At 55.9% G+C, this 22,410-nt stretch overlaps 10 protein-coding genes across 10 annotated transcripts; 3 read left to right on the forward strand and 7 right to left on the reverse strand.

The window, feature by feature from the left end:
- Positions 1-307: 307 nt before the first annotated feature.
- On the reverse strand, positions 308-2,670 carry K437DRAFT_276838 (P-loop containing nucleoside triphosphate hydrolase protein). Its single transcript, XM_013384549.1, has 3 exons — positions 1,848-2,670; positions 1,530-1,775; positions 308-1,457 (listed from the first exon to the last, which is right to left on the reverse strand). Exons 1-3 carry the CDS (start codon positions 2,526-2,528, stop codon positions 402-404), a joined length of 1,983 nt encoding a protein of 660 aa, XP_013240003.1. The 5' UTR covers positions 2,529-2,670; the 3' UTR covers positions 308-401.
- Positions 2,671-2,857: 187 nt separating this feature from the next.
- Positions 2,858-5,891, forward strand: K437DRAFT_260162 (putative proline-tRNA ligase). Its single transcript, XM_013384550.1, has 5 exons — positions 2,858-3,265; positions 3,348-3,561; positions 3,632-3,909; positions 3,971-5,201; positions 5,278-5,891. The coding sequence occupies exons 1-5, from the start codon at positions 2,938-2,940 to the stop codon at positions 5,435-5,437; spliced, it is 2,211 nt and encodes a 736-aa protein (XP_013240004.1). The 5' UTR covers positions 2,858-2,937; the 3' UTR covers positions 5,438-5,891.
- On the reverse strand, positions 5,522-6,707 carry K437DRAFT_260163 (ferredoxin). Its single transcript, XM_013384551.1, has 4 exons — positions 6,281-6,707; positions 6,154-6,196; positions 5,967-6,076; positions 5,522-5,891 (listed from the first exon to the last, which is right to left on the reverse strand). The coding sequence occupies exons 1-4, from the start codon at positions 6,570-6,572 to the stop codon at positions 5,644-5,646; spliced, it is 693 nt and encodes a 230-aa protein (XP_013240005.1). The 5' UTR covers positions 6,573-6,707; the 3' UTR covers positions 5,522-5,643.
- Positions 6,708-7,661: 954 nt separating this feature from the next.
- K437DRAFT_265332 (OPT-domain-containing protein) lies at positions 7,662-13,034 on the reverse strand (the record flags this gene model as incomplete). The annotated part of the gene is made up of 10 exons (XM_013384552.1): positions 7,662-8,670; positions 9,072-9,159; positions 9,839-9,892; positions 10,198-10,290; positions 10,366-10,465; positions 10,538-11,088; positions 11,132-11,470; positions 11,551-11,742; positions 11,825-12,244; positions 12,314-13,034. The coding sequence occupies 10 exons, from the start codon at positions 13,032-13,034 to the stop codon at positions 7,662-7,664; spliced, it is 3,567 nt and encodes a 1,188-aa protein (XP_013240006.1).
- A 1,701-nt stretch (positions 13,035-14,735) lies between these two features.
- On the reverse strand, positions 14,736-15,164 carry K437DRAFT_271166 (uncharacterized protein; the record flags this gene model as incomplete). The annotated part of the gene is made up of 2 exons (XM_013384553.1): positions 14,736-14,899; positions 15,026-15,164. The coding sequence occupies 2 exons, from the start codon at positions 15,162-15,164 to the stop codon at positions 14,736-14,738; spliced, it is 303 nt and encodes a 100-aa protein (XP_013240007.1).
- A 2,010-nt stretch (positions 15,165-17,174) lies between these two features.
- Positions 17,175-18,531, reverse strand: K437DRAFT_57329 (Metallo-dependent phosphatase). Its single transcript, XM_013384554.1, has 4 exons — positions 18,331-18,531; positions 18,075-18,250; positions 17,490-18,009; positions 17,175-17,415 (listed from the first exon to the last, which is right to left on the reverse strand). Exons 1-4 carry the CDS (start codon positions 18,347-18,349, stop codon positions 17,309-17,311), a joined length of 822 nt encoding a protein of 273 aa, XP_013240008.1. The 5' UTR covers positions 18,350-18,531; the 3' UTR covers positions 17,175-17,308.
- Positions 18,532-18,745: 214 nt separating this feature from the next.
- K437DRAFT_57393 (Rad51-domain-containing protein) lies at positions 18,746-20,040 on the forward strand. Its single transcript, XM_013384555.1, has 7 exons — positions 18,746-18,931; positions 19,005-19,026; positions 19,100-19,231; positions 19,336-19,403; positions 19,466-19,554; positions 19,618-19,624; positions 19,689-20,040. Exons 1-7 carry the CDS (start codon positions 18,870-18,872, stop codon positions 19,744-19,746), a joined length of 438 nt encoding a protein of 145 aa, XP_013240009.1. The 5' UTR covers positions 18,746-18,869; the 3' UTR covers positions 19,747-20,040.
- A 358-nt stretch (positions 20,041-20,398) lies between these two features.
- K437DRAFT_57495 (uncharacterized protein) lies at positions 20,399-21,184 on the reverse strand. Its single transcript, XM_013384556.1, has one exon. The coding sequence runs from the start codon at positions 20,956-20,958 to the stop codon at positions 20,455-20,457; it is 504 nt and encodes a 167-aa protein (XP_013240010.1). The 5' UTR covers positions 20,959-21,184; the 3' UTR covers positions 20,399-20,454.
- K437DRAFT_216418 (uncharacterized protein) lies at positions 21,040-21,340 on the reverse strand (the record flags this gene model as incomplete). Its single annotated transcript, XM_013384557.1, has 2 exons — positions 21,040-21,186; positions 21,251-21,340. Coding segments are annotated over 2 exons (237 nt in total), but the record flags the coding sequence as incomplete, so codon positions are not given.
- Positions 21,341-21,539: 199 nt separating this feature from the next.
- On the forward strand, positions 21,540-22,410 carry K437DRAFT_57361 (uncharacterized protein). Its single transcript, XM_013384558.1, has one exon. It carries the CDS (start codon positions 21,772-21,774, stop codon positions 22,393-22,395), a length of 624 nt encoding a protein of 207 aa, XP_013240012.1. The 5' UTR covers positions 21,540-21,771; the 3' UTR covers positions 22,396-22,410.

The raw sequence follows: 22,410 nt of genomic DNA on the forward strand, positions 1-22,410 counted from the left end.
AATATTTCTCTGCGCAAGGTTGTAAAAGGACGGCTGCACTGAGATTCGAGAGAGTTTTGGTTGGTGGCGCTGGCGCGTGCGGCGCGCGCGGGGGGTTAGAGACAAAGCGGCCATGCGCCAAACACCATACATACATACACCACGCTGGCCACCCCACCGTCATTACTTGTTCACCAACCGCCGTACACTCACCTCAGAGAGACTGGACTTGGCTCTGGAGGACACGAAACGATACGGCCAACAGTCCAGCAGAAGCACTGTGTATAGTCGATGCTCGCAGCTTCTAACAGACTGTGTGCAGCATCATGCAACGCAGTGAATCCTCGATGCTATGCCAGCAAAAAAAATACAGTGGCCGCCCAGAACAGCAACTCGGTTTCCCCTTCGTGGTCGCATGCAGTCTAATAGCCCCCACCGTCACCATCGCCGCGCGAAAATCCGGCCGTCTGCCTGCGCTGGTTCTCCTCGAGCTTCGGACAGTCTTTGATGCCGTGGCCGAGTCCGCCGCAGATCGGGCAGCCCGTCAGCCCGCCCGCGCCCGCCGCGCGGGGGTCCTCGATGGCCGCCAGGAAAGGCGGAATGCGCTGCTTGGCCTCCATCAACAGATACTTGAGATCGAGCAGCGTCTGCTCCGCCGTGTTCATGTTGACAAACGTCGTCGCGATACCTGTCTTACCCGAGCGGCCCGTACGACCTATCTGATGGACGTAGTCTTCAATCTCCTTGGGCATCGTGTAGTTGATCACGTGCTGGATCTCGTTGAAATCCAAGCCTTTGCTCGCGACACCGCTGGCGACCATCACGTCCTTCTGCCCGCTCTTGAAAGACTTGATCGCGTACTCGCGCTCCTCCTGTGTCTTGCTGCCGTGGATCGCCACCGCTTCGACGCCTTTGAGCAGGAGGTATTCCTGGATATCGTCGACCTCGTTCTTATTGTCGCTAAAGATGATCACGGGCGGGGCCGTCTTCTGCAGACATTCGAGCAGATAAACCATCTTAGCCTCCTGCTTAACGTACTCCACCTCCTGGATGATGTCCAAGCTCGCTGCGCCGGCACGGCCGACATTCACGACGATCGGCTTGATCAGACTCTGTTCTGCAAAGTCCTGGATCTTCTTGGGCATCGTTGCCGAAAAAAGAAGCGTCTGCCGTTGCTTCTTGAAGAATCCCATAATGTTTCGTACGTCCTCTTCGAAGCCCATGTCGATCATACGATCGGCCTCGTCCATACAGAGATACTTGCACCAGTCGAGGGTGAAGCGCTTCTTTTCGAGCATATCTTGCAGACGGCCGGGCGTAGCCACGACGATGTGAAAGCCCTTGGACATGGTGTGCTGCTGATCGGCCATGCTGATGCCTCCGATGCAGAGCAGGACGCCGATCTGCGGATACCCGTCTCTTTCCATTGCTTCGCAGATTGCTTTGATGGACTCGTACGTCTGACGCGCCAGCTCACGCTGCAAGAAAACACGCAAACGTATCAGCATGGAGGTCGAACTTGAAAGGGGGAGGAAGGCACAATGACTGACAGAGGGGCAGATGATCATGCCTGTCGGGCCTTCTCCTCTTGTATACTCTAATCGCTTCTGCTCCTCCGCTGCAAACATGATGATCGGCAGGGAGAATGCTAGCGTCTTTCCCGAGCCAGTGAACGCAATTCCGATCATATCCCGCCCTGCGAATGCCGTCGGAAGACCTTGCATCTGAATCGGGGTCGGCTTTTTGATGTTTTTGGAACCTAGGTACGAGACCACGCACGACGGTATCTTCATATCCTGCACGCCCGCAAAACCTTTTCGTCAGCAAAATCGTTTCACGTAGGGTGCTTGACAGGAATGGAGACGCACCCTAAAGTTAGTAATAATGGGGGGAATGTCCTCTCCATCGATGAGGATGTGATTCTGCTCCCGTAAGCGTCCATTCTCTTCGTCGCTGCGCTCGCGTATGAAGCGCGGTGCCCTCCAACTAGTTTTGATCGGCTCGGTATACTGGATGCCTTTTGCAAGTTCCGAAGCGCTTGCCAGCTTCTTTTTCGCAGCATGTGCTTCAAGGATCTTGCGCTCCTCCTCCGCCAGCTTCTCGGCCTCCGTCTTGTCTTCATACTTTTCTTTTTCCCTCAACTCCCTAGCCTCATCCATAAGCGCCCTCGTCGATCGTTTCGGCCCATTGTCCTCCTCCTCCTCTTCCTCCTCCTCATCCCCGCCGTTCCCATAGCCTTTGGATCCGGGTACGCGCGATGCACTCGAGCTTTTGTTTAGCTGCTGTGATACCGAGGAAAGCGCAACGGACTTGCTGATCGGGAGCGCGCTTTTCCCGCTGATGCGCTGCAGCTCTTGCAGCTTGCGTTGCTTCAGCGGCACATAGCGCTTCGCTTCGAAGTCTTCTTCGTCCTCGTCAAACATCGCATATATGTCATCCTCTTTCTGCTTTTGGTGTGGCGGAGATAACCGTCGCCGCTTGTAGGATGCGCCCCCGGCGTCGCCATCCTGAGTGGAGGAGCCGCTTGCTTCGATAGCTGTCGGCGTCATCTTGGCCGTTGATCCGACGAGAGCAGGCTGACGCAATCAGGTCCGCCCTTCTGCGATGTCAGCGATCAGCTTGCAAGGTACGCTTGATACATGTCCACAGCATCGCCCGACATCCGACCAAAGGCTGCAGCTGAGCGACTTGTCAAGCGTAGCGTGTGCGCACGTAAGTGATGGCTTGGGCACCCACGTTGAGACGGTTCTTTCTCGAGAGTCATCTCGCTGAGAGATGGGCGGAACCACATCGAGGAGAGAATCTCTCTCATCTCTTGTTCCTTTCGAGTCTCCTTTCTCACGCTCTCCGGGGCTCTATCTCATACGTACCTCAATATCAATAACCTTCTCGCTGGGAGCACCTACTCTTTCCTTCACGACCTGCTCCCTGTGAACAGCACCTGACATCGCCTCCGCCATGTTCTCGCTTGCAGACGTCCAGGCGAGGCTGGCATCGCTCTCCGTCAGCGGAAATAACATCATCTCGCACGCGGCAACCGCCTCGCCGGAAGAGTACAAGAATGCCGTCTCGTCTTCGTCCGCTCCTGCGTCCACCGCACACCTCAAGACACTTGTCTTCAAGCCAAAGACGGCCAAGACGGCCAAGCCAGTCCCTGTCGTAATCATCGCACGAGACGAGACGGACACTGTCACCGGTGCGCTCGGCAAGAAGCTGGACATCAAGGAAATGAGGCTCGCTGCTCCAGAGTTGCTGCAGGAGTTTTTCAACGCAACAAAGGACGATGGTGAGGCTTCATCCGCAGAAACTGTACACGCACAGCATATTTGTCTGCCGGGTAGCTCACCGCAATTTCCCCATTTACCTAGTATCGCCCCTGTCGATCACCTCCTCAAATGCCTCTCAAATCACTCTAGTCATCGACTCTGCACTGGCGTCGTCGTCCGACTCTTTTGCGCTCAAAGCTGGGTCGTCGGATAAAACCATGCTACTGAAGGGTACCGATATCGCCAAGTACCTTGAGAGCAGTGGCGCCAAGGCGCACCTGATTGACTTTGCTGAATTGAAGAAGGATGCGCCGGCGTGAGTTCTCCGCATGATTGTTTGCTATTCAACATTACACATAGTGATTCCCTTTGCCATGCCACCACAGTCCGATCGCAAAGGCAAATGCGTCGTCCGGAAAGGCGGCGTCGGCGCCTTCTGCCACATCAGGATCGATCTCTGCAGACGGCAATGCACGCGCAAAGGCAGCGGACTCGGCCAAGATCGCCGATGCAGAGCTCATCGGTATCACGATCCGCAAAGATGGCGATTTCTCCGAGTGGTATCAGCAGGTCCTCAGAAAGGGCGACATGATTGACTGGTACGATGTCAGCGGCTGCTACATTCTAAAGCCGTGGTCTTACCACGTCTGGCAGTGCATTCAGAGTGAGTGCGCTATCCCCCCTCTTCAAAGAGGATACCAAAATGACATTTTGCATATCGGCAGCCTTCTTTGACGGCGAGATCAAGAAGCTCGGGGTGGAGAACTGCTACTTTCCCATGTTCGTATCGTCTGATGTCCTTGAGCGCGAGAAGGACCACATTGAAGGCTTCGCGCCCGAGGTTGCATGGGTCACCCGCGCCGGCAAGAGCGACCTGGAGAAGCCGATAGCCATTCGGCCGACGAGTGAGACGGTCATGTACCCATACTACAGCAAGTGGATCCACAGCCACCGCGACCTGCCGCTTAAGCTCAACCAGTGGAACAGCGTCGTCAGATGGGAATTCAAGCACCCACAGCCTTTCCTCCGCACGCGCGAGTTCCTTTGGCAAGAAGGACACACCGCCTTCCTGACCAAGGAAGAAGCTACTGTGGAGGTGCACCAGATTCTGGCACTCTACGCGAAGGTTTACACCGACCTGCTCGCACTTCCCGTCGTGCCCGGTGTCAAGTCGGAGAAAGAAAAGTTTGCCGGCGGCCTGTTCACGACCACCGTCGAGGGTTTTATCCCCACGACCGGCCGAGGCATCCAAGGCGGCACCTCGCACTGTCTTGGTCAGAACTTCTCCAAGATGTTCGACATCAGCGTTGAGGACCCGAGGGCCGATGCGTCGAAGCGCGGCACTCGCGAGGGGCGCGCGTATGTCTGGCAGAATTCATGGGGTCTCTCGACGCGCACGATCGGCGTGATGGTTATGGTGCACGGCGACAACAAAGGCCTCGTCATGCCCCCGCGTGTGTCGTCGATCCAAGTCGTCATCGTCGCCGTCGGCATCAACGTCAAGACGACCGATGCGCAGCGTAAAGAGATCTACGACGCGTGCGAGAAGCTCGAGGCGGAGCTTAAGCGCGTCGGCGTGCGCGCCAGGTACGACGACCGTGACAACTACACTCCGGCGTACAAATTCAACGACTGGGAGCTGCGCGGTGTGCCCATTCGCCTCGAGATCGGCCCGCAGGACCTAGCCAAGCAGTCGACGCTGAGCGCTCGACGTGACACGGGCGCTAAAGCTGCGATCCCGCTGGCGACAGTTACGGAAGCGATACCGCAGCTGCTTGAAACGATCCACCATGACATGTACGCCAAGGCCGAGCAAGTCTACCGCGAAAGGAGGCGTGTCGTGACCAAATGGGAAGACTTTACCGTCAACCTCAACCAGAAGTGCCACGTCATCATTCCATGGTGCGAGGTCGAGGAATGCGAGGACGCCATCAAGGAGCGGAGTGCCCGAGTCGCGTGCGTAACCCTTCCATTTGGATTGACAAAAATGAATCTGTTGAGGCTGACTCTGCAACTTCGCCTTCGCGCACAGTGACACTGATGAACCCGAAGATGAACGCGCGCCGAGTATGGGCGCCAAGTCGCTCTGCATCCCGCTCGACCAATCTCCCTACCCGGACATCGCTGGTCTCAAGTGCCCACAATGCGGCAGCGACGCCAAGCGCTGGACCATGTTCGGTCGCTCCTATTAGTTGTGCTGCGGGGCTGCTGGGGCCAGAAAAACCTTAGCAGCGCGAGTGTGAAGATGTGAAGGAAAGAAAACTTCTGCATACGTGTATGCCAAGAATACAGAAAAGGTCATGGGCACGTTTCTCCTGCAGGACTCTGCAGCGCAGATCTGAATGCCTGTCTGCGCGCTCGCAAGTATACGAGACACTTCCTTTGAACCTGTGGCAGCCTAGGAGCCGTGTCCCGCCTTCGCGCCGTCGACGTACATGTTTCTCGTTGCTGCCGGCAGCTGCGCGACCATGCCATCAAGCTCCTTTGTGACCTTGACCTGACACCCCAAGCGCGATGTGTCCGTCAGGCCAAAGGCCAGATCGAGCATATCGTTCTCGTCATCCCCTGGCTCTTCAAGCTTGTCGTACACGTCTGGCTCGAGGATGACGTGGCATGTCGAACATGCTATTGAACCTTCGCAGGCGCCTGATGCAGTTTCAACCAAATTCAGTCAGTCTGGGTATATGAACGTCTCTGACACGGGCGGACAAGGAGACTCGCCTTCTAAGTCGATGTCGTACTCGTGTGCGATGGACAAAAGGTCATCGCCTTCGTTCACTTCGACTGTCTTGATGTCGCTGCCTTTAGAGTCCCGGAATGTCACCTTAATCCTGTAAATGAGAAAGGGGCATCGAGCAAGCTATCAGTCAGCGTCGCTGGACTTGTGCTCCATTACGAGGCCACTCACCCTGTCCCAGGTTCTGGTCGTTTGAGCGAGCCGTGCTGCGCCCCTGTTGCCGTGAAGATGATATCAGAACGATCAACAAACCGCCATCATGGGAGAAGCCAGCTGCGCAGTAGCCGCCGAATCTCACTTGAGCTGCAATGGAAGTACCGCTTTGAAGACACCATCTTCGAAGGAAGCTGCCTTCTGGCCACGCTGCGGAGCGCCACGTCTCCCAGCAGGCTGTCCACGCTAGCAACGAGGCGGCTCGGAGCACTCTTGCCGGTCGCGGCACCGCTTTGACATTTGCAAGCTATCAATGAAGAACCGTTACCTGCATGGAGAAGTGCAGCAGATGACGTTGCAACAGAGCGCAGACTCTCTGTCCGGCTCGACGTTTGCCATGTGGCGCGCAAGAGCGCAGCGTTGGATCGTGAGAGCATCTTGCACCTTTCGGCGGTGGCGTGAGAAATCTCTGACGCTCGAGCTAGATTTGCGCTTCTATCTGAACCGGGGGCGGCGTGGAGTCGCAAGAAGCCTAACCAGTGATTCGGGTTGCTGTCCTTGGCAAGCCTCAGGATGGATCAGGTGATAGTGAGCAGCATTCGATTTTGGAAAGGCAGGAAGATCGATCGCACTTCGCGTATGCATGGCATGAATTTTTGCGGCACAGTTCTCAGCGTCTCGTCCATTTCGCCTCTCAGCATTAACATCACGGGAAAGGTTGAGCCGAGACATAATCCCGCCCCTACGATCATGATCTTCATGCTTCCTTGCTTTCTCACTTCTGTCTCTCTCCTCATACAATACAATCGGTTCTCCTTCAACTTGCTTAGTCGTCGCACCCATGTGGGTGCTATCTTGGCATCCGGTTCAAGCAAGTTGGACGCAGGAGCAACTGGCTTTCTGGCATTCATAATTCAGGTCAAGCAATCTGAACGGAGGAATGGCCCTGCAATTCCTCCGGGTAGTCTAGCTTTCTGGAACAACCCTGCAGCACTTTTGTGTGCCCATTCATGGCCAAGGAAAGCTGGTTGAAAGAACCTCTTGGCTATGAAAGTCCAAAAATGTGGCTACTCCCCCTTTCGGCGACTAGACTTGAGTGCCAAGATACCATCTGATCGACCCCAGACCTTTGACCTTGGATCTACTTGTGGCAGCCAATTGACAATCGTGTCGATAATTAGCTGTGGAGCGTAGACGCGCGCCCGGGGCCTAACGCAACCCAACGCAGCACTTCTGTCGAGGAAGGAAACGGCTACAACTTATGAATGGCGGTTAAGGAGGCGGCCTTCAAAAGGGAAAGTGTCTCTAACTGGCGCAATCTGTTCAAGATTAGGTCAGCTCCTTACCGCCAGGTCATGGACACGCAGCAAGAAGAGCGGGAAGCTCTCCACTGCCTAGCACTGAAATACCTCTTTGTTGCGAAGAGTAGTAGAATCTGGGGCTGCAATCCGATAATCCAATGCATCACTGGTGTTAAATCACCATATCGCTCACGTCAAATCATGCATCCCAAGATCTACGCCTTGTCACCGCTGCAACTTACCTTGCCCCATTTGCTCGCCGTTCGCAGCGTAACTCTCCGCAGCTGCTCCGTACGGTTGCTGATCCAAGGCAGCGGTGGCAGTGCCAGGCGCAGCATCAGCCCGATAAGCCTGGCCTTGCTGTGTGGCCCCGTTCCAGTCCGCGGCGGCAAGTCCGGCGTCCTGCCGCTGCTTGCCTCCAAGCGCATTGATCCATGCTGACCCATGCACCATTTTCGGGGTTTCGGGACGTCCGACCTGGCCCTGGCGGCTCGCCACTCCTGTGTTGTACCCCAGCTGGTACTCTGGCGGCGGAGCGCTCGACGCGCGCAGCATCTCCAGGATATCCGGATGCTGCTGAACTAGTGACGTGATGTGCACGAGTTCCGGTCGACTCCATAAGCGGATGCACTCATGCGTGAACTTGCAGCCGCATGGGCGCCATCTCCAGCTTCGGTGGCGATGGGGGCGGTGGCGGCTCTTCGGTGCGAAGTCCTCCATATGCATCCTCCTGGTCCAGTCCAAAGCCTGCAAGTGTGCCACTGTATTCCTTGCTGTACGAATATGGCAAGGTCGGGTCGGGCTGTCCTGCGGCTGGCTGCTGTCCCTCGATGCCGGCACGGCTTCCGTGCCGGGCGCGTCAACGTGTGCAACAGGAATAGAAGCGAATGGTGCGTCTAGGTACAACCTCGCAAATGTCTGCTCTGGCGCAAGCAGATTGCGCTTGCCCATCAGGTCCGATGGACACATATAGTGGTCGACTAATTGGCCAACTTGATACCAGGCGATAATTTGACCGCCTTGGTACGCCGCACGCTGATGGTAAGAGTCGGCGTCGGTGTGCGGGCACTGCACCAGCTTTGGCATGACTGGCGCGGCGCCAAAGTTGAACTGCGACAGTTCTTTCAGCGGCGACAGCTGGCCGCTCGGATCCGCCGGGTCGTACAGATGGTAAGTGTAGGCGCCGGCACCGCCATTGTCCCAGATGATCGCGCCGTGCGACAGGGCTTGGTTCCTGCACCGTCAGAGGATGATGACCATTGCTAGGATGGCCGCCAGGGTGACCTGTCCAACTATCCCGGCTCCGACGATGACGGTGACGTCAACGCCTTTGGCGGATGTTTTGCCGGGCGGTGAACTTGATGACGATGCAGCGCCTCTGTCAGCGAAGGTTGTGGAGTTGTTGGCGCTGTTGCTCGTTCCGGAACTGCTAGTGCTGCTGCTATTTGGAAACAAAGGCGCCTGTGTGAGGGAGTTGATGCTGCTGCTAGCGAGACCACCAAGGGCGTGCACTCGCGTGCTCCTCGTCGAGCGCAAACGAGAGCATTCGCGATTCCGTCCGCCCAACCGTCCGCTTCAGCCGGGTCCTGGTTTGCCATTGACCCCAGTACGGTATGCAGCGATGAAACGACGGACGGGTAGGCGGACGGAGACGCTTGTACCTCGGACAGCAGTGATGAGTAGCTGTCGTCGTATCTGCCAACGTATGCATACCCGCCGGCGCCTGTGCAAAGGAAGAAAACAGACAGAGGTTGCAGTCAGACTGGTCCAGAGGACGATATCTCTTCGTAGCAAGGGATTCTACGAACCGAAAGACGGGCCATGAGGATCGGATCTCTGGTGAGAGCAGGATTAGGTGCGGCCAAGACTGCTGTGCGCACCGGCGCAGCCATCACCGTGCTGGCCAGCACGGCGATTCACGTGAACGAGGGCACGTTGCTGATCTGCTCTCAGTCTCGATCGCTGGCGTCGGGCAGCAGCGGTAATTTGTGACCTTGACACTGGTCCGGTGCAAGCAGATGGTCCCCTGAGAGTATGTGAAAGCTGGAGGGGAGAGGAACTGCGGAAGTGAAGTGCTTTCATGGGCTAAAGAACAACGCTGACCGACAGTTTAGTGTGGATTGCCCTGCACATGTCAGGCAGTGCCAGAGCAGGCGTGGAGCGCCTGTCAACGTCTAGGAACGAGCACGAGCACGAGCTCTGCAATAGAAATGTAAATCCGATCGGAAAGGCCGAGATCCGAATTCCGAGAATAGAGCTTGGGTGAACGAGTCAAACCCCCGCCAGCCTCGGATCTATCGCCAGCAAGTGGCAACCCGCCATGCACCACCACCTACACACCCTGCGGGCACAAACCAGGCTGGGCACCTATTCCAAGGGCTTCTTCATGACAGCAGACACACTATCCCAAGGCCTGCTGGCGACGAGCCAAGGTTGACCATCCACCTCAAGATCGCCTTTCAAACATCTGATAAACTGATGCCTCGTGCCCTGATGTGGATGGCCTCCAGACCTCGTCGCCCCCTCCTCCATGTCCACTCTACTAGGCGCCGGATCGGGGCTTGATCCGCCAAGCGTTCTTGGACATGCATAGGCCGGCCTTCGGCGGTATTTGGTCACAGAATTCACGGCATCAAATATTCCATTGACCATGGCCTTGCGGTATCCCATTCACATGAAAAGTCGTAATAGTTACAAGAGAGGAGGCGGTGCCGAGCAAAGCAGTGAAGAGAGCGGGCATTTTATCAGAACTGCGGCACACCGACGGTCACGCCGTAGTCGCTGCCAGAGACTCCGGCAATCTGCAGGACGGCGTTGAAGACTCCTCCCAGACCTTCGCCGCAGACGAGGCCGGCTGTGAAATGTAAACAATGGAAGGTCCTAATCATCGTCAGCGTGTGTTGCGCAGTTCAATATATGGACTACTCACCTGCCAGCACATATGCGTACGTGTCCCAGTTGCGCAAGTTCTTCCGCTGCCAGAGGAACGAGAACGTAGCGCCCACAGCCATGGCGATGGGGTAGTACACCTGGAGAGGATTGCAGCGATTTCAGCATCCTCCACGTCAAGACAAGGCATCAAGCACCACATCAGCTCTCACCTGCGGTAGAACGAACGCAAGGCCGACGGCGTTGAAGTTAGGCACCCATACCTTGTACTTTTGCGGGACGAGGAAGTGCTTGATGAACGGGACGATAGCGCTGAAGATGCCGAGGCCGATGGCGACCATACCCGAGACGAACGGGATGGCGTTCGGAGTCGTGACGGCGACAGTGACCGACCTCCATGCAGCAACGGACGGTGCACTGAACTGGCACTTGCCCTCGTCAAACAGTGGACCGTTGATCACACACGGGTACGCCTTGGCAAAAAGCACGTACATACCGACGCTGAACGGCACGGCGAATAGGCTGCCGATCAGCTGCGCGTAGTACTGCGTGCGCGGACTCGCGCGGATCAGATGCCCCGTCTTGAGGTCACCCAGCATGTCCACCGCGTGGCTCGCCGCCGAGCTCGCAATCGAGCCGGCCAGCAGATTCTCCAGCTGTGCAGGCGGGCCCGTGCGACCTTCCGCCTTGAGCGCACCGCCGACGACCAGCTGCGACATCTTAGCGATCGTGCCGAGCGGGTTGATGTCCGTCGTTCCGCTCGCTGTGCGACAGATTATGGCAGGAGCACATCATCAGACAACGACTCACGCGTGGTATCTGGACCAGAGACTCACAAGCAACGCCGATGAAGGCAAAAATCCAAGCGAGCAAGATCGACAAGATGACGTTCCCGCCGTTCATGTGGAACTGGAGCGTGCAGACGAGAATGGTGACGACGCAAGACAGAAGCCAGCCGGACGGCCATGACCAGCTCTGGACCTGCTGCGACTTTGGTGCAGGGTCGAATTCGTCCTCGTTCTCTTGCTTGTCCAGCTTGCGTGCCGCACGGTAGACGTTGACGGTGAGACTCTTGATCGAGCGGTAGATCGCTGGCCCAGTGATAGCGAGCTCAGCAAACGAGTAGAACAGCATCATCGCAACACCTGTAGCGAAGGACCTCAGAAGAGCGTCAGCACTTGTTCGCCCAATTGATCTGCCATGTGCAGAATGCACCGGCACACACCTGGCCACATGAGGAAGTAACGCGGCGATGTTGTGCGCATCGACGTGAACGAGTAGGCGAGCGGCTCGATCTCCGACTGCCTTCCGACCGTGACGCCCGAGTGGATGGTCAATGGTCCGATGAGACCCCAGGAGAGCAGGGCGCCAAAGAGGAAAGACCACGATGCATTCATGCCACTGAGGACGCCGGCGCCTGCATTAACAGACCAGGGGAAAGAGAAGCGTGAGTACGACCGCAATCACGCTGAACTTGTAGTCGTGGTTCGTACACGCACCGAAGAAGGCCGGTGTAAGCTCGATGATCCAACCCCATGAGTCGACGATGATGGCGCTCTTTCCGCCCCAGGCGTAGATCCAGTAGAAGATGTGCCAGTCCTGTAGGATGCCGGGCACGTACTGCTGCACGACTACGAGGATGAACGCGGCGACGAATGCGAAGAGAAGGCAACGCGTCTTCTTTTTCATCGCGGCGTCGCCGCCGGGTGCGTGCAGCGCGCGGATCGTCAGCGCGGTGGCTGTGGCAGAGGGGAAGACGAGGCGCTGGCGCAGGATGTAGAATTTGCGCAGCGGGATCGCAAAGAAGACGCCGTAGTACGCCGAGCAGAGTGAGAAGGTAATGAGTCGGCCAAAGTCGGTGATTGGATCGTTCAGTAGGCCGAGCTGCGCCGCAGCGGGAATGGCAGCGACGAACATGCCTGCACGGGCAATCCATGACACAACGTCAGCAGCTTGCAAGCACCAGCAAGGCTACCTTCCTCACTCACCGGTAAGAGAGCCACTCGCTGTGGCTGCACTCTGGACGGTCACATTCTCCTTGGGACCAAAGGGTTCGCGAAAGCTGAAGAAGCCGCCCTTTTGGCGGTCGGCAGAGTTGTTTCGGTTGATCGCCTTGTTGTTTCGGCTGATCACCTTGAGGATACGAGATCTGAAGGAACCGTCCTGTTGGCGGTCGAGAGAGTCGTTTCGGCTGATGGCCTTGATGATACGAGACCTGATGAAGCCGTCCTTTTGGTGGTCGAAAGAGTCGTTTCGGCTGATCGCCTTGAGGATAGCGCATCCGATCAACGAGCCGAACAGCGAAGCGCCAAAGGTGAAGCCCGTCTTGAGGCCGAGGTAGACATTGGAAGCGGCGATGATGAGACCAAGCAATGTACCGACCAATAGGGATCGGAACGTCAATCCCGTGCCAATCTCGACGGGCATTTCACTCTCAGCAAACGGCTGGCCACTGGCGACGTCGTACGGCTCAAAGTCCTCCTCTTCGATGAGGCCGTCAGAGCGACTCCTCTTCTCCGTCTCGTACGGGATGGAGTCAACGCCAGAAACGGCGGCAACTTCGTCCGAGAGGTGCTTCTTGTTGTCGCCAAAGCTACCGGATGCCGAGCCGGAGAGCGACGCTTGCCGCTGCAGTTCGCGCGAAATGCGGTCGGCGGCCATGTCGGCCGTGCCGAGCGGCTGCAAGTCGTTGGTACCCGAGCTTGCCATTTTGGGGTCAGCAGTAGCGCAGGAGGAAGGCCAGGGAGGATGGGAGCACAGACAAGTGCTGAGGCACAGCCCTTTGCCGCTGTGCTAGGAAAGACGGGAAGGGGTTAAGAGATCAAGCACAGAGAGCACGATCAAAGCGGAGGGCAATGGGAGAAGCACGACTTTGTCAGATATATATGTCAAGCCCTTCGTTGGAACAGGAGGCCTGCGAGCGTCGAGCGGTCTGTCCTGCTGATAGCAAGATTGTTCCTGGACGAGGATTACGTGCATTGTCAGTGCGAGACCCCACGCGATCGGTGCTCTCAATTGTCACGCGGGCGTGAAAATTGTGTGCACCGCGTGCTGATTGGCTGTGTCGAAAATGCTGCATCGGCGATAACAGTCCCCTCTGTTGTACCTGAAGGCCTGAACTCGAATGACATGTCTCATATGTGGGAGTACGTAGAGATTAGAGATACACGACGCGGTGCCGCGTGGAAACCCCTTGTTGGCGTAGAGCGATGGTTCGTATGATGAATGGCAAATGTATTTTGCGCTCCCGATGCCCAGAAGGCAGAAACAACAGGCGTATCAAGAACTTCCCGCCATGCGGTTACGAATTGGGGATGCAACCTCAGCCATTTCCTTGGGCAGTCGGCTCACGCGGTCAGCTCCTGCGGTAGGAGCGCCAAGACGACTAGCCTGCATCCTCCGTATGGCCTGAGGGATGTCAAGCGGTAGAGAGCGGGAACTGTGGCCGCCACTCTGCGCTCGGAATAGGACTTCGGGGGATGAAGCGTGACAAATTTAACCTTGCGCCTTGATAATAAAAAAAGACGCTAAGGTCGTGCATCAGGGGTGCGAAGAGCGAAGTGCCAAGACTCGGCATGGATGGTCATCGAGGCATCTAGGTGGGAGACGAGACAGAGATAAGGGAGGACAGTGAAGCAACAGTCAGAAGGCGCAATTTTGGTGCTATTACGTAAGGTGATTGAACGCAGCACCACGTGTCAATCGTTCATCCTAAAGTGCTTGGCAGCAGCAGCGATTCCCTTGCCTTCCTATTCCGCGCATCTCGGTGGTGCTTTAGTACATATGAGGGTGTTCGAGGAAATGGAGCCACACTGTTTTTTTTTTTGAATTCAGGTGAAAAGTGGATTCAACAACGAGAACCACATTCACATGCCCACTCGCCACGCGTACTTCCAGCTCGAGGACCATCCGGCAATATACGCACGCTTTATGAGGCAATCTCCTGTCTTCTACGCATTTAACAAATGCATGCCAACAGCCGCCCGCCCAGAGCCGAAGACCACATGAACGGAGGAGCAGCCGATTTGAGGCTTGTGTCGCAGGGGGCGTGGGCCGTGGCACTGCTGCAATGCAGGTTTGTACATACGCTCACTCATGCATGTCCTTCGCCGACACGACAGCCAGCACGCAAAGAGGGCGAGCTATGATGAAAAAGCCTAGCTGGCTTTGCAGCGATTCGCATCTGTGTCGCCGTCTGCATCCTTATAGCCGGCTCGCTCCTTGCCTATGCGCTTGCCGCCTACACTCCGTCGTGTTATCCTGGTCATTCCTCATCACCAGGGTGTTACTTCTGCGACCGGCTGCTTCGGAAGCAAGTGCGGTCTACATTACGACATGCGTACCGTGCAATGCACATGGCGCAACGCCAGCGATCTCTACGCTTCGCTGCCCGTGCGCCAGGTAGACGTTCTACCCGACCAGGCAGTCGAGCCTCCCGCAAGCGCCAACCGCCTCGAACATGTTGATCTTGTGGTTCTCGGCGCTGAGGAGGTAACGCCTGTTGTACTGGTGGCTGCCGCGCCCGCCCAGAGCGCGGCGGATCACCTCGTCGCCCGAGTCGCTGCAGTCCCCATCTGTGTTGGGTTCAGGCCAAGCGCATTCACATGCAACACACAGAGTATGTAGACGTCAGCGTTCTCCTTCCCTGCTTTGTCGCAGCATTGAATGACTTCATGATGGCCCGAGCTTTGGACACACACCGCAGTACTTAATGCCGTCCATCGAGGTGTATCCAACACTGTATGCATCTCTGTCTTCGATGCCGCTGTTCGAGTAGAACGAAGAAAGTGTGTGCCGCCCTTGGACCGAGTTCTCGTGCGACGGGACACAGCGCGTCATGGTGCCGGCACCGCCCTCTTACGTGGATGCAAATGGGTACTCGTCGCAGCTAGCAGGAATCAGAAGAAGGTCGAATCAGGCACAAGACCACATGGGAGTGCAGAGTGTTGTTGAATTTGGCCCTGTGGCTGTCTGATGAGTTTCTGTTTGCACCGGACACGCAAAAGTCAACACAGAAGCAGGAGGTCAGCATCCACAGAAACGCAGTCGACATCGACATAACTATGCCGTCGTCACATACCTGGAGCGAGGATTCGGTGACTTGTACGTGTTCTCGTTACGGTGCTCGGAGGAGTCGTTGCTGTCGCGATGGAGCTTGGCCAACATACCCTTGCAGTCGATGGCGTAACAGTCGTTGCTGCAGATGTTGGGTACTTCTATCGGCTCGCGCGATTAAAGACGGTCAAGTGATAAGCGTGGCATATGTCCGAGTATTGTCGGTGTTCGCACAACCCCTGCATTCTTTTGCTTGTTCAGCACAGACACACTTACTCGAGCAGTCAAATACCACGGTGGCTGCGCAGGCTATGCCGGCGGCGGCGGCGAGAAGGGCGTACACCTGAAAAGCATGATGTAGGAAAAAGAGCGGTTTTCAGAATATCAAAACAAGGTAGATATGCAAAGCAAATGGGTAGGAGGAGAAAGGATCAGGGGTTCGCTAAGTATAAGGATGCAACGGAAGTAGGATTGGTATAGCGCGAGTCTTCGAAAGATGGTCTTTATACGCATTCGCAACCCTCGCAGGTTGCTGATTCACGTGGCTTTCTGTGACACCCTCGATGCGATGCGCTGGCTGCAAATTGCTACCGCGCTCTCTTAGCTTGGCGGATCTCTGATGTGCTCATCTGCATAAATTTCTTTAAGGTTCGTTCGGGCGTGCGAAATGTAGAAAGAAAAACAATCGCCAGGCAAAGAAGCAGCGCTAACATGTTGGTGCGCTCGTAAAGAAGATGTCCTTCCTGCGGCCCCTGGGCGATGCTGATTGGTCGCGCCGAAGACCTGCCGGGGATGCAAAAGGTGAGAATGTGTCGCCGGATGTGTGCGTCTATAGTTGGGGCCGGCTTCACGGGAAGGGGGAGACCAGCTAGTCGCTCTTGGCAACGGCTGGATCTCTGTGACGTCTCCAGGAAGGGGCCTTTCTCCGCCACCACGCGCTTAGCAGAATCTTCGATCTTCATAAGCCCCCAAGCGCCAATGTAGGCTACTTCAGGCCTCAGCAGGCAGGCATCGTGCCTCTTAGCAGATTGCTCTTTGCATGTGAGATTGCGCTAAAGGAAAAAGCACCGCATGCCACGCACACACGACGCGACGTGTTTTGACCAGTCCTGAACATTGCGTGGGTGCACACACATCACATCTACGCATCGTCGACTTGAAGTGGGTGGGCAATGGGATGTGCTTAATGGTCTCAAATCTCGCCTCTTACCATAAAGTGCCGGACGAATCAAGTGGAGGAAGGCTCCGCCTCTCTCTCACTCTCCAAGGCTCGAGCGCATGTCCTTTCAACTGCGCGGCCAGGCTTGTGCAGGCCACTGTTTGGCAGTATGGTCGTAACGAATGAAAAAAAAAACTCACAGGCAGATCTTACTCATCGAATAGCAGGCGAGGCGCATTCAAGATATACCGACCACGGTGAATTTATTTTGCACAACCTAAAGCGCTGCCCCTCGCTCTTTCGTATATATGCGCCTCCTCGTCACGTTCGCTTGTCCTCTCATTTTCTCGCGAGTCGCGGAGCAACGCTTGGATCACTCGAGTGCGTTGCTGGCACTTACCGCTCACACCGAACCTGCGCAACGCAGGCAAGTCCGCAAAGGCGAGGATCCGTTGCAGAACTGGAGACGGGGAGCCGCAAGGGATGGCAAAATGAGCCTTAGTCCTCGCGAGCTGTCGCTGTTCTCGGCTTCGGGACGCAGTATAAACGCCATGACGGGCGTCAACTGGCGGCATCCCTATTCAGCGCTCGTTGTCCACCAACGGGAACCTTAAAAGCAAAAGGTTGTACCTGCTGTCTACTCGAGTCGGTTGAGTGCAACGCCTGGCACGAGCGAGTCCGGGTCGCACTGCGCCTCTCAGCGCTTCTGGCATGACCTCCACTACTTGCACTGAACAAATTGTTGGCACCTGTAATAGCATTTCCCCGATCACCGTGCACCTCGCCGGCCATCGTACTCGATCTTCTCGACTTTAACCTCGCCTTGGATGAGCTGGTAGACATATGTGACTACGGTCGTGCCCTGTATATCGAGCACTGCCAATTTGAATGCAATGCCACGGTCAGTGTGATGGTGCGGCATTAAATCATGGGCGGATGAGGAGACTCACGTGCAAAACTAGGCGTTGGACCGGGTGCTGGCTTTTGGGGCTGCCCCCCGCTCTTCTTCTCGGCACCTTCACCCTTAGCGGTCTCGGCGCCTTCTGCCGGCTTTGACTCGCCCTTCTGCTCGCTCGCTTTCCCATCATCTGCTTTGGCTTCCGGATCCGATTTCGACTCGGCTTTAGACTCCCCTTTTCCATCTTCCTTCGCAGCCGCTTCAGGGGCTGCCTCCTTGGGATCCCCCTCCTCTTTGGCCTTTGATCCACCCGGCTTCTCATCCTCGTCAGCAATCGGCCATGCGCTGTGCCAGGCTCCGGTCGCGCTCCCTGGGTTGACGAAGAAGCGTCCTTCAAATTCGAAAGCTTCGAATTTGTGCGTGTGGCCCGTGATGAGGATGTCTGCGTCCATCGCACGCGCAAGTGCTGAGAGAGAATCCGTATCGCCTGCCGGCACAATCTGATGCCCGTGCATGACACCTATCCGAAGCGGCGGGTGATGCAGCAGAAGAGATGAAGGAAAGTGTGGGTTCTGTGGCATCAGGCCAGAATCAGTCACCTGCTTATCGCTGCGCCATCCTGTGGTCGCTCACGCACCTCGTCCCAGTCGCCTTTGACGACATGAACGTCACCGGCTATCGTCCGCAGATAGTCATACGTCCCCTTGTCACAAATGTTGCCCGTGCAGATGATCTGCTGGATCTTTCCAGGAACGAGCAGCTTTTTGAAACGTTGTGGAAGATCATGGGCGCGGTACGGTAAATGAAGGTCTCCTGCACGACCATTAGAGCAATGTTCACGACGATGAGCTCTTGCACAGAGACCAGCGTCGGATGGATCGCGATGCACTCACCGATCACGAGGACGAGCATGGTCAGCTGGGAATGAATCAATGCTCTTTGGCTGCTTGGTCTCGCTGGAGGCGCCGCTGGCGAGTTTCGATCCGGATCAGGCGTTTGATGTCACGACAGCAGAAATGCCTTCTGCGGGGAGCGTTCTACTCAAGAGAGACAAGCTCCAGCCAATTCCGGATCGACCTTGGACTCAAAATAGCATGGTGGGCATCGAGTGCGGCGCGGCTCGTCAGCAACTGGCTCAGGCTGCAGGACGTATGTAGGTCACTGGCGGAACGCGATTCTTGACGCGCGCTGTGACCTGATGCCTCACGGCCTGAGGACAATCAGCATGCATCACATCGTCAGAGAGCAACACTTGCAACAATATCAGACAGCTCCCATTGTGACTCTTGAATCTTATGCGCCTTCCATCTCTTTTCTCTTGACTTCCATCTTTGACCCATGACCATACAGCTTGGTGAACTGTGGATCTGAAAGTCTTGGTCGTACAAACTTCGTCAGTTCTGCCTAAATCCCCCCTTTTCGCTCAGACATCATGACGGAAGCTGCTGCTGGAGCTGCCGCATCGGAAGAGGAAGTCGATGTGCCGTACACCGAGTAAGGCCTGCTGCTTCTGGAGTACCTTGCAGTGATACTCACTCAGCCTTGGTCACTGGCGCGCATACAACAGGGTCGATGCTCTGCAGGATCATGTACGGCTTCTGCAAGTGTGGAGCACCTTCATACAATTTCTCACCTCGCAATGCCCTGGCGCTTTGGTTACAGGGTATTTCCGTTGCGGACATCACCAAGCTTAAGACCGCGGGTGTCTCCACTGTGGAGGCAGTCAATTCCACTACTAGGAACAACCTTGCCAAGATCAAGGGATTCTCCGAAGTCAAGGTTGAGAAGATCAAGGTGCTCTGACCTCTATGCTCGACATGCGTTTTGCCACCTCAGCTGATGGGCTTGACTCCCGGATGTGACCATACGCGCTTTGCTCATCCCTGCAAACCCATTAGGAAGCCGCATCCAAGATCGTGGTTGCTGGCTTCTTGACAGGTACCGAGATCAGTCGTGTCAGAGAAAAGTCTGCTTGTCTTCCATCTTCTGCAAGTCGATCTCAGACACCTGACTGTATGCGCTCTTCAGAGTTCTGCCCATCTCCACAGGCTCTAAATCCCTTGACGCGATTCTTGGTGGCGGCTTCATGACATGTTCCATGAGCGAAATTTTTGGAGGTCAGACTTTTTAGGACATTTCTTCAGCGTGCATTCTCACTAACTGACCGTTATCGTTAATAGAATTTCGGTGCTTCATGTCAGCCTACGAACCTGCATACAGCCTGCTGACCCTTCTATCCTCGTGAAAACAGCTGCGGGAAGACTCAGATATGCCATACCATGGCCGTCACTTGTCAAGTACGGCTGTGATGCGTGAATGTGAAAGACTACCGCTACTGACCTCTTCCTTGCCGAGCAGCTTCCGGTTGAATCAGGCGGCGCTGCAGGCAAGGTTGCGTATATTGACACAGGTGAACGGTCATCTCGGGTTGAGCTGACGGCAAAGCCACCTGCTGAACAGCCTCCTCTGGTCTCATTCACAGAGGGGACATTCAGACCGCAGCGCATCGCTGCAATCGCCAGGCGCTTTGGTGTGGACGAAGACTCTGTGCTGGACAATATTGTTGTTGGTCGAGCGCTCAACAGCGAGCACCAGCAAGAGCTTGTCACTCAACTTGCCGCCAAGTACGTTCGAGTTTCAATGTCACGGATCGAGCGAGCGAGACACTGATACTCCAGACTGATGCGATCATGGTAGGATGGCCGAAGAAGTGAGACACGAAAAATATACAAAAGAGCTGGCCGCTACTGAAACCCACTTTCCTTCCCAACCAGGGCTGCTACAAGCTCCTTATCATCGACTCGATCATCTCTTTGTTCCGGGTCGACTACACGGGACGTGGAGAGCTGGCCGCCCGCCAAGCTGCGCTGAACCAACACCTTTCAAAGCTCACCCGCATTGCTGAGGATGTGGGTGCACGAGGAGAGCCGCTTATCTGCTCTGCTACAGCATGAGCTGACTAATTAATCTTCCGGGAAAGACAGTTCAACACGGCGGTCGTCCTTGTCAACCAAGTCTCAGCTGACCCAGGTGCGATGGCGTTCCAGGCAGACAAGAAGTGAGAAGCAGAAGATGTCGAACCGCCGCGTGCAAGCCGTCTGACTGCTGAAAACAAATGCATTGATCACGATACAGGCCGCTCGGAGGCCACATTCTGAGTCACGCTTCTTCCACCCGTGTCTCGTTGCGCAAAGGCCGTGGAGAGGAGCGCATTGCAAAGATTGTTGGTATCCACACGCGAGGTTGGACGGATCCTTCTCTGAATCCATTATCGTCTTTGCGTATCTCAGGTTGACAGTCCCGAAATGCCTGAAGGGGAGGCGACGTACCGCATCACCAGCGGAGGCATCGAAGACGTCGCTTAGTCCTCCTGTTATGCGTCGTCTTCTACAATTGCTTCCTCTCTCAAAGGAGAGTGGAATCTCGCTGTAGTCTAGGACCTGAGCCTTGTCTAGCAGAAGCGCTGCTCGCGCTTCCTGCTTGCCCTTCGCAGAGCAACATCGGCATAACCTTGATTGCATGCATGAGAGACAGAGAGATCATGGGTTGCTAACCATCAATAGATTTGTTGCTCATGCTCCTCTCCGTAGTTCCTTTTCTCGCTTCTTCTTCGCCTCTTTCTGCATGATAATGCCCACGAATGCACCAACGGTGCACAGCCCAAAGACAAGCAGCGCGGCCGGTATCCGGACTGCCCAGACGCGATCTGGGAAGTACGTGTGAATCGCAGAGTCTGGCGAAAAGAAAGGCTGGTGGAGGATGCATGAATTCAGTTTCAACGGAGCTCATTTTTCTGCCATCGTGAATGCTCACCGTGACCAACGCCCATATTGTGTAATAGGTCCAGATAAAGGCTGCCGTCATAAGCATCGAGCCTCCGAGGAGGCGATCGGAGGCGCCCTGCGCGGGAAGTACGATCGGGACGAGTAAGCTTACAGAACTGGCGTGTCAAGCGACGCTAGAATGCTTACCATGCTGATCCTGTTCTCCTATAACCTCGTCCACTTTTCGAGAACTTTGCAAGGCTGACCCGACGGGAACGAGCGCGACATTCAAAGGGCGTGGTCGAAGTGCATGAGGAGGTTGCATAGCGTTTCCATTTATTTTGATTGGTTACCGGAGCCCACGGGAGACGAAGACGCGGCAGCATCACACGACTCTCTCAACAGCCGCTCTCTCCGCATGATACATCAACTTCTTCATTTCTTCGCAAGCCCATTGTGGACCCCGAACACTCAGCTTCAAAGATCTGGATGCTTCAAGTAGATAGACAGAATATCCTCTGCAGCTTCTGTGGCCTGGTTTCTGCGACGTCCTGACGCCATCTCATCGCCATGTCTGTACCCGGTGTCGCTAGGGTGGCACCCAGTCTAGACACTGTTCTGCGCTTGTCGTTCGCTCGTCGCGTCGCACCTGCCTTATTGGCAACGCGAACGATTGCAACCACCTGCGAGCGAAGGCCGGCACCTTCTGCAAGCCCCGTCACATGCTCGATATGCCTTCCGCATATACTCTCTACGCACGGCTCGGGCTCGCAGCACCGATCGATCCATCGCAGTGTTCGGGTCCTCAAGTCCAAGCGCTCCTTCGCCGCCAGCGTCGACGAGGACCTCTCGCGAGCAGTTGACGAGGACGTGCAGGTGATGCGCACCAAGGGCAAGGGCGCCAAAGCGGCGAAAGCCTCACTGAAATCGAGCAAGACGAAGCGTGGTAACAAGGAGGCACAGGAGAAAGATGACGGGGACCGATATGCGACTAGCACGCGCAATAGCGAGCTGCCGGGCGAGACTTTCGACTCGGACAAGCTCACAGAGAACATGCTGAGGACCGTGGAGAGGTGTCGGTCGACCATATCGCATAAGGTCGGCATGATCGGCAGAGTAGATCCGAGTTCGTGCCCCTCGCCTTGGGACAGAATTTGTCCAGAGAAAGCAGCGGCCTTACCTTTTCCTCCTTAACTCTCTCTCTCTCTC

This window comes from Tilletiaria anomala (genome assembly GCF_000711695.1).
Source record: "Tilletiaria anomala UBC 951 chromosome Unknown K437scaffold_174, whole genome shotgun sequence".
Lineage (NCBI taxonomy): Eukaryota > Fungi > Basidiomycota > Exobasidiomycetes > Georgefischeriales > Tilletiariaceae > Tilletiaria > Tilletiaria anomala.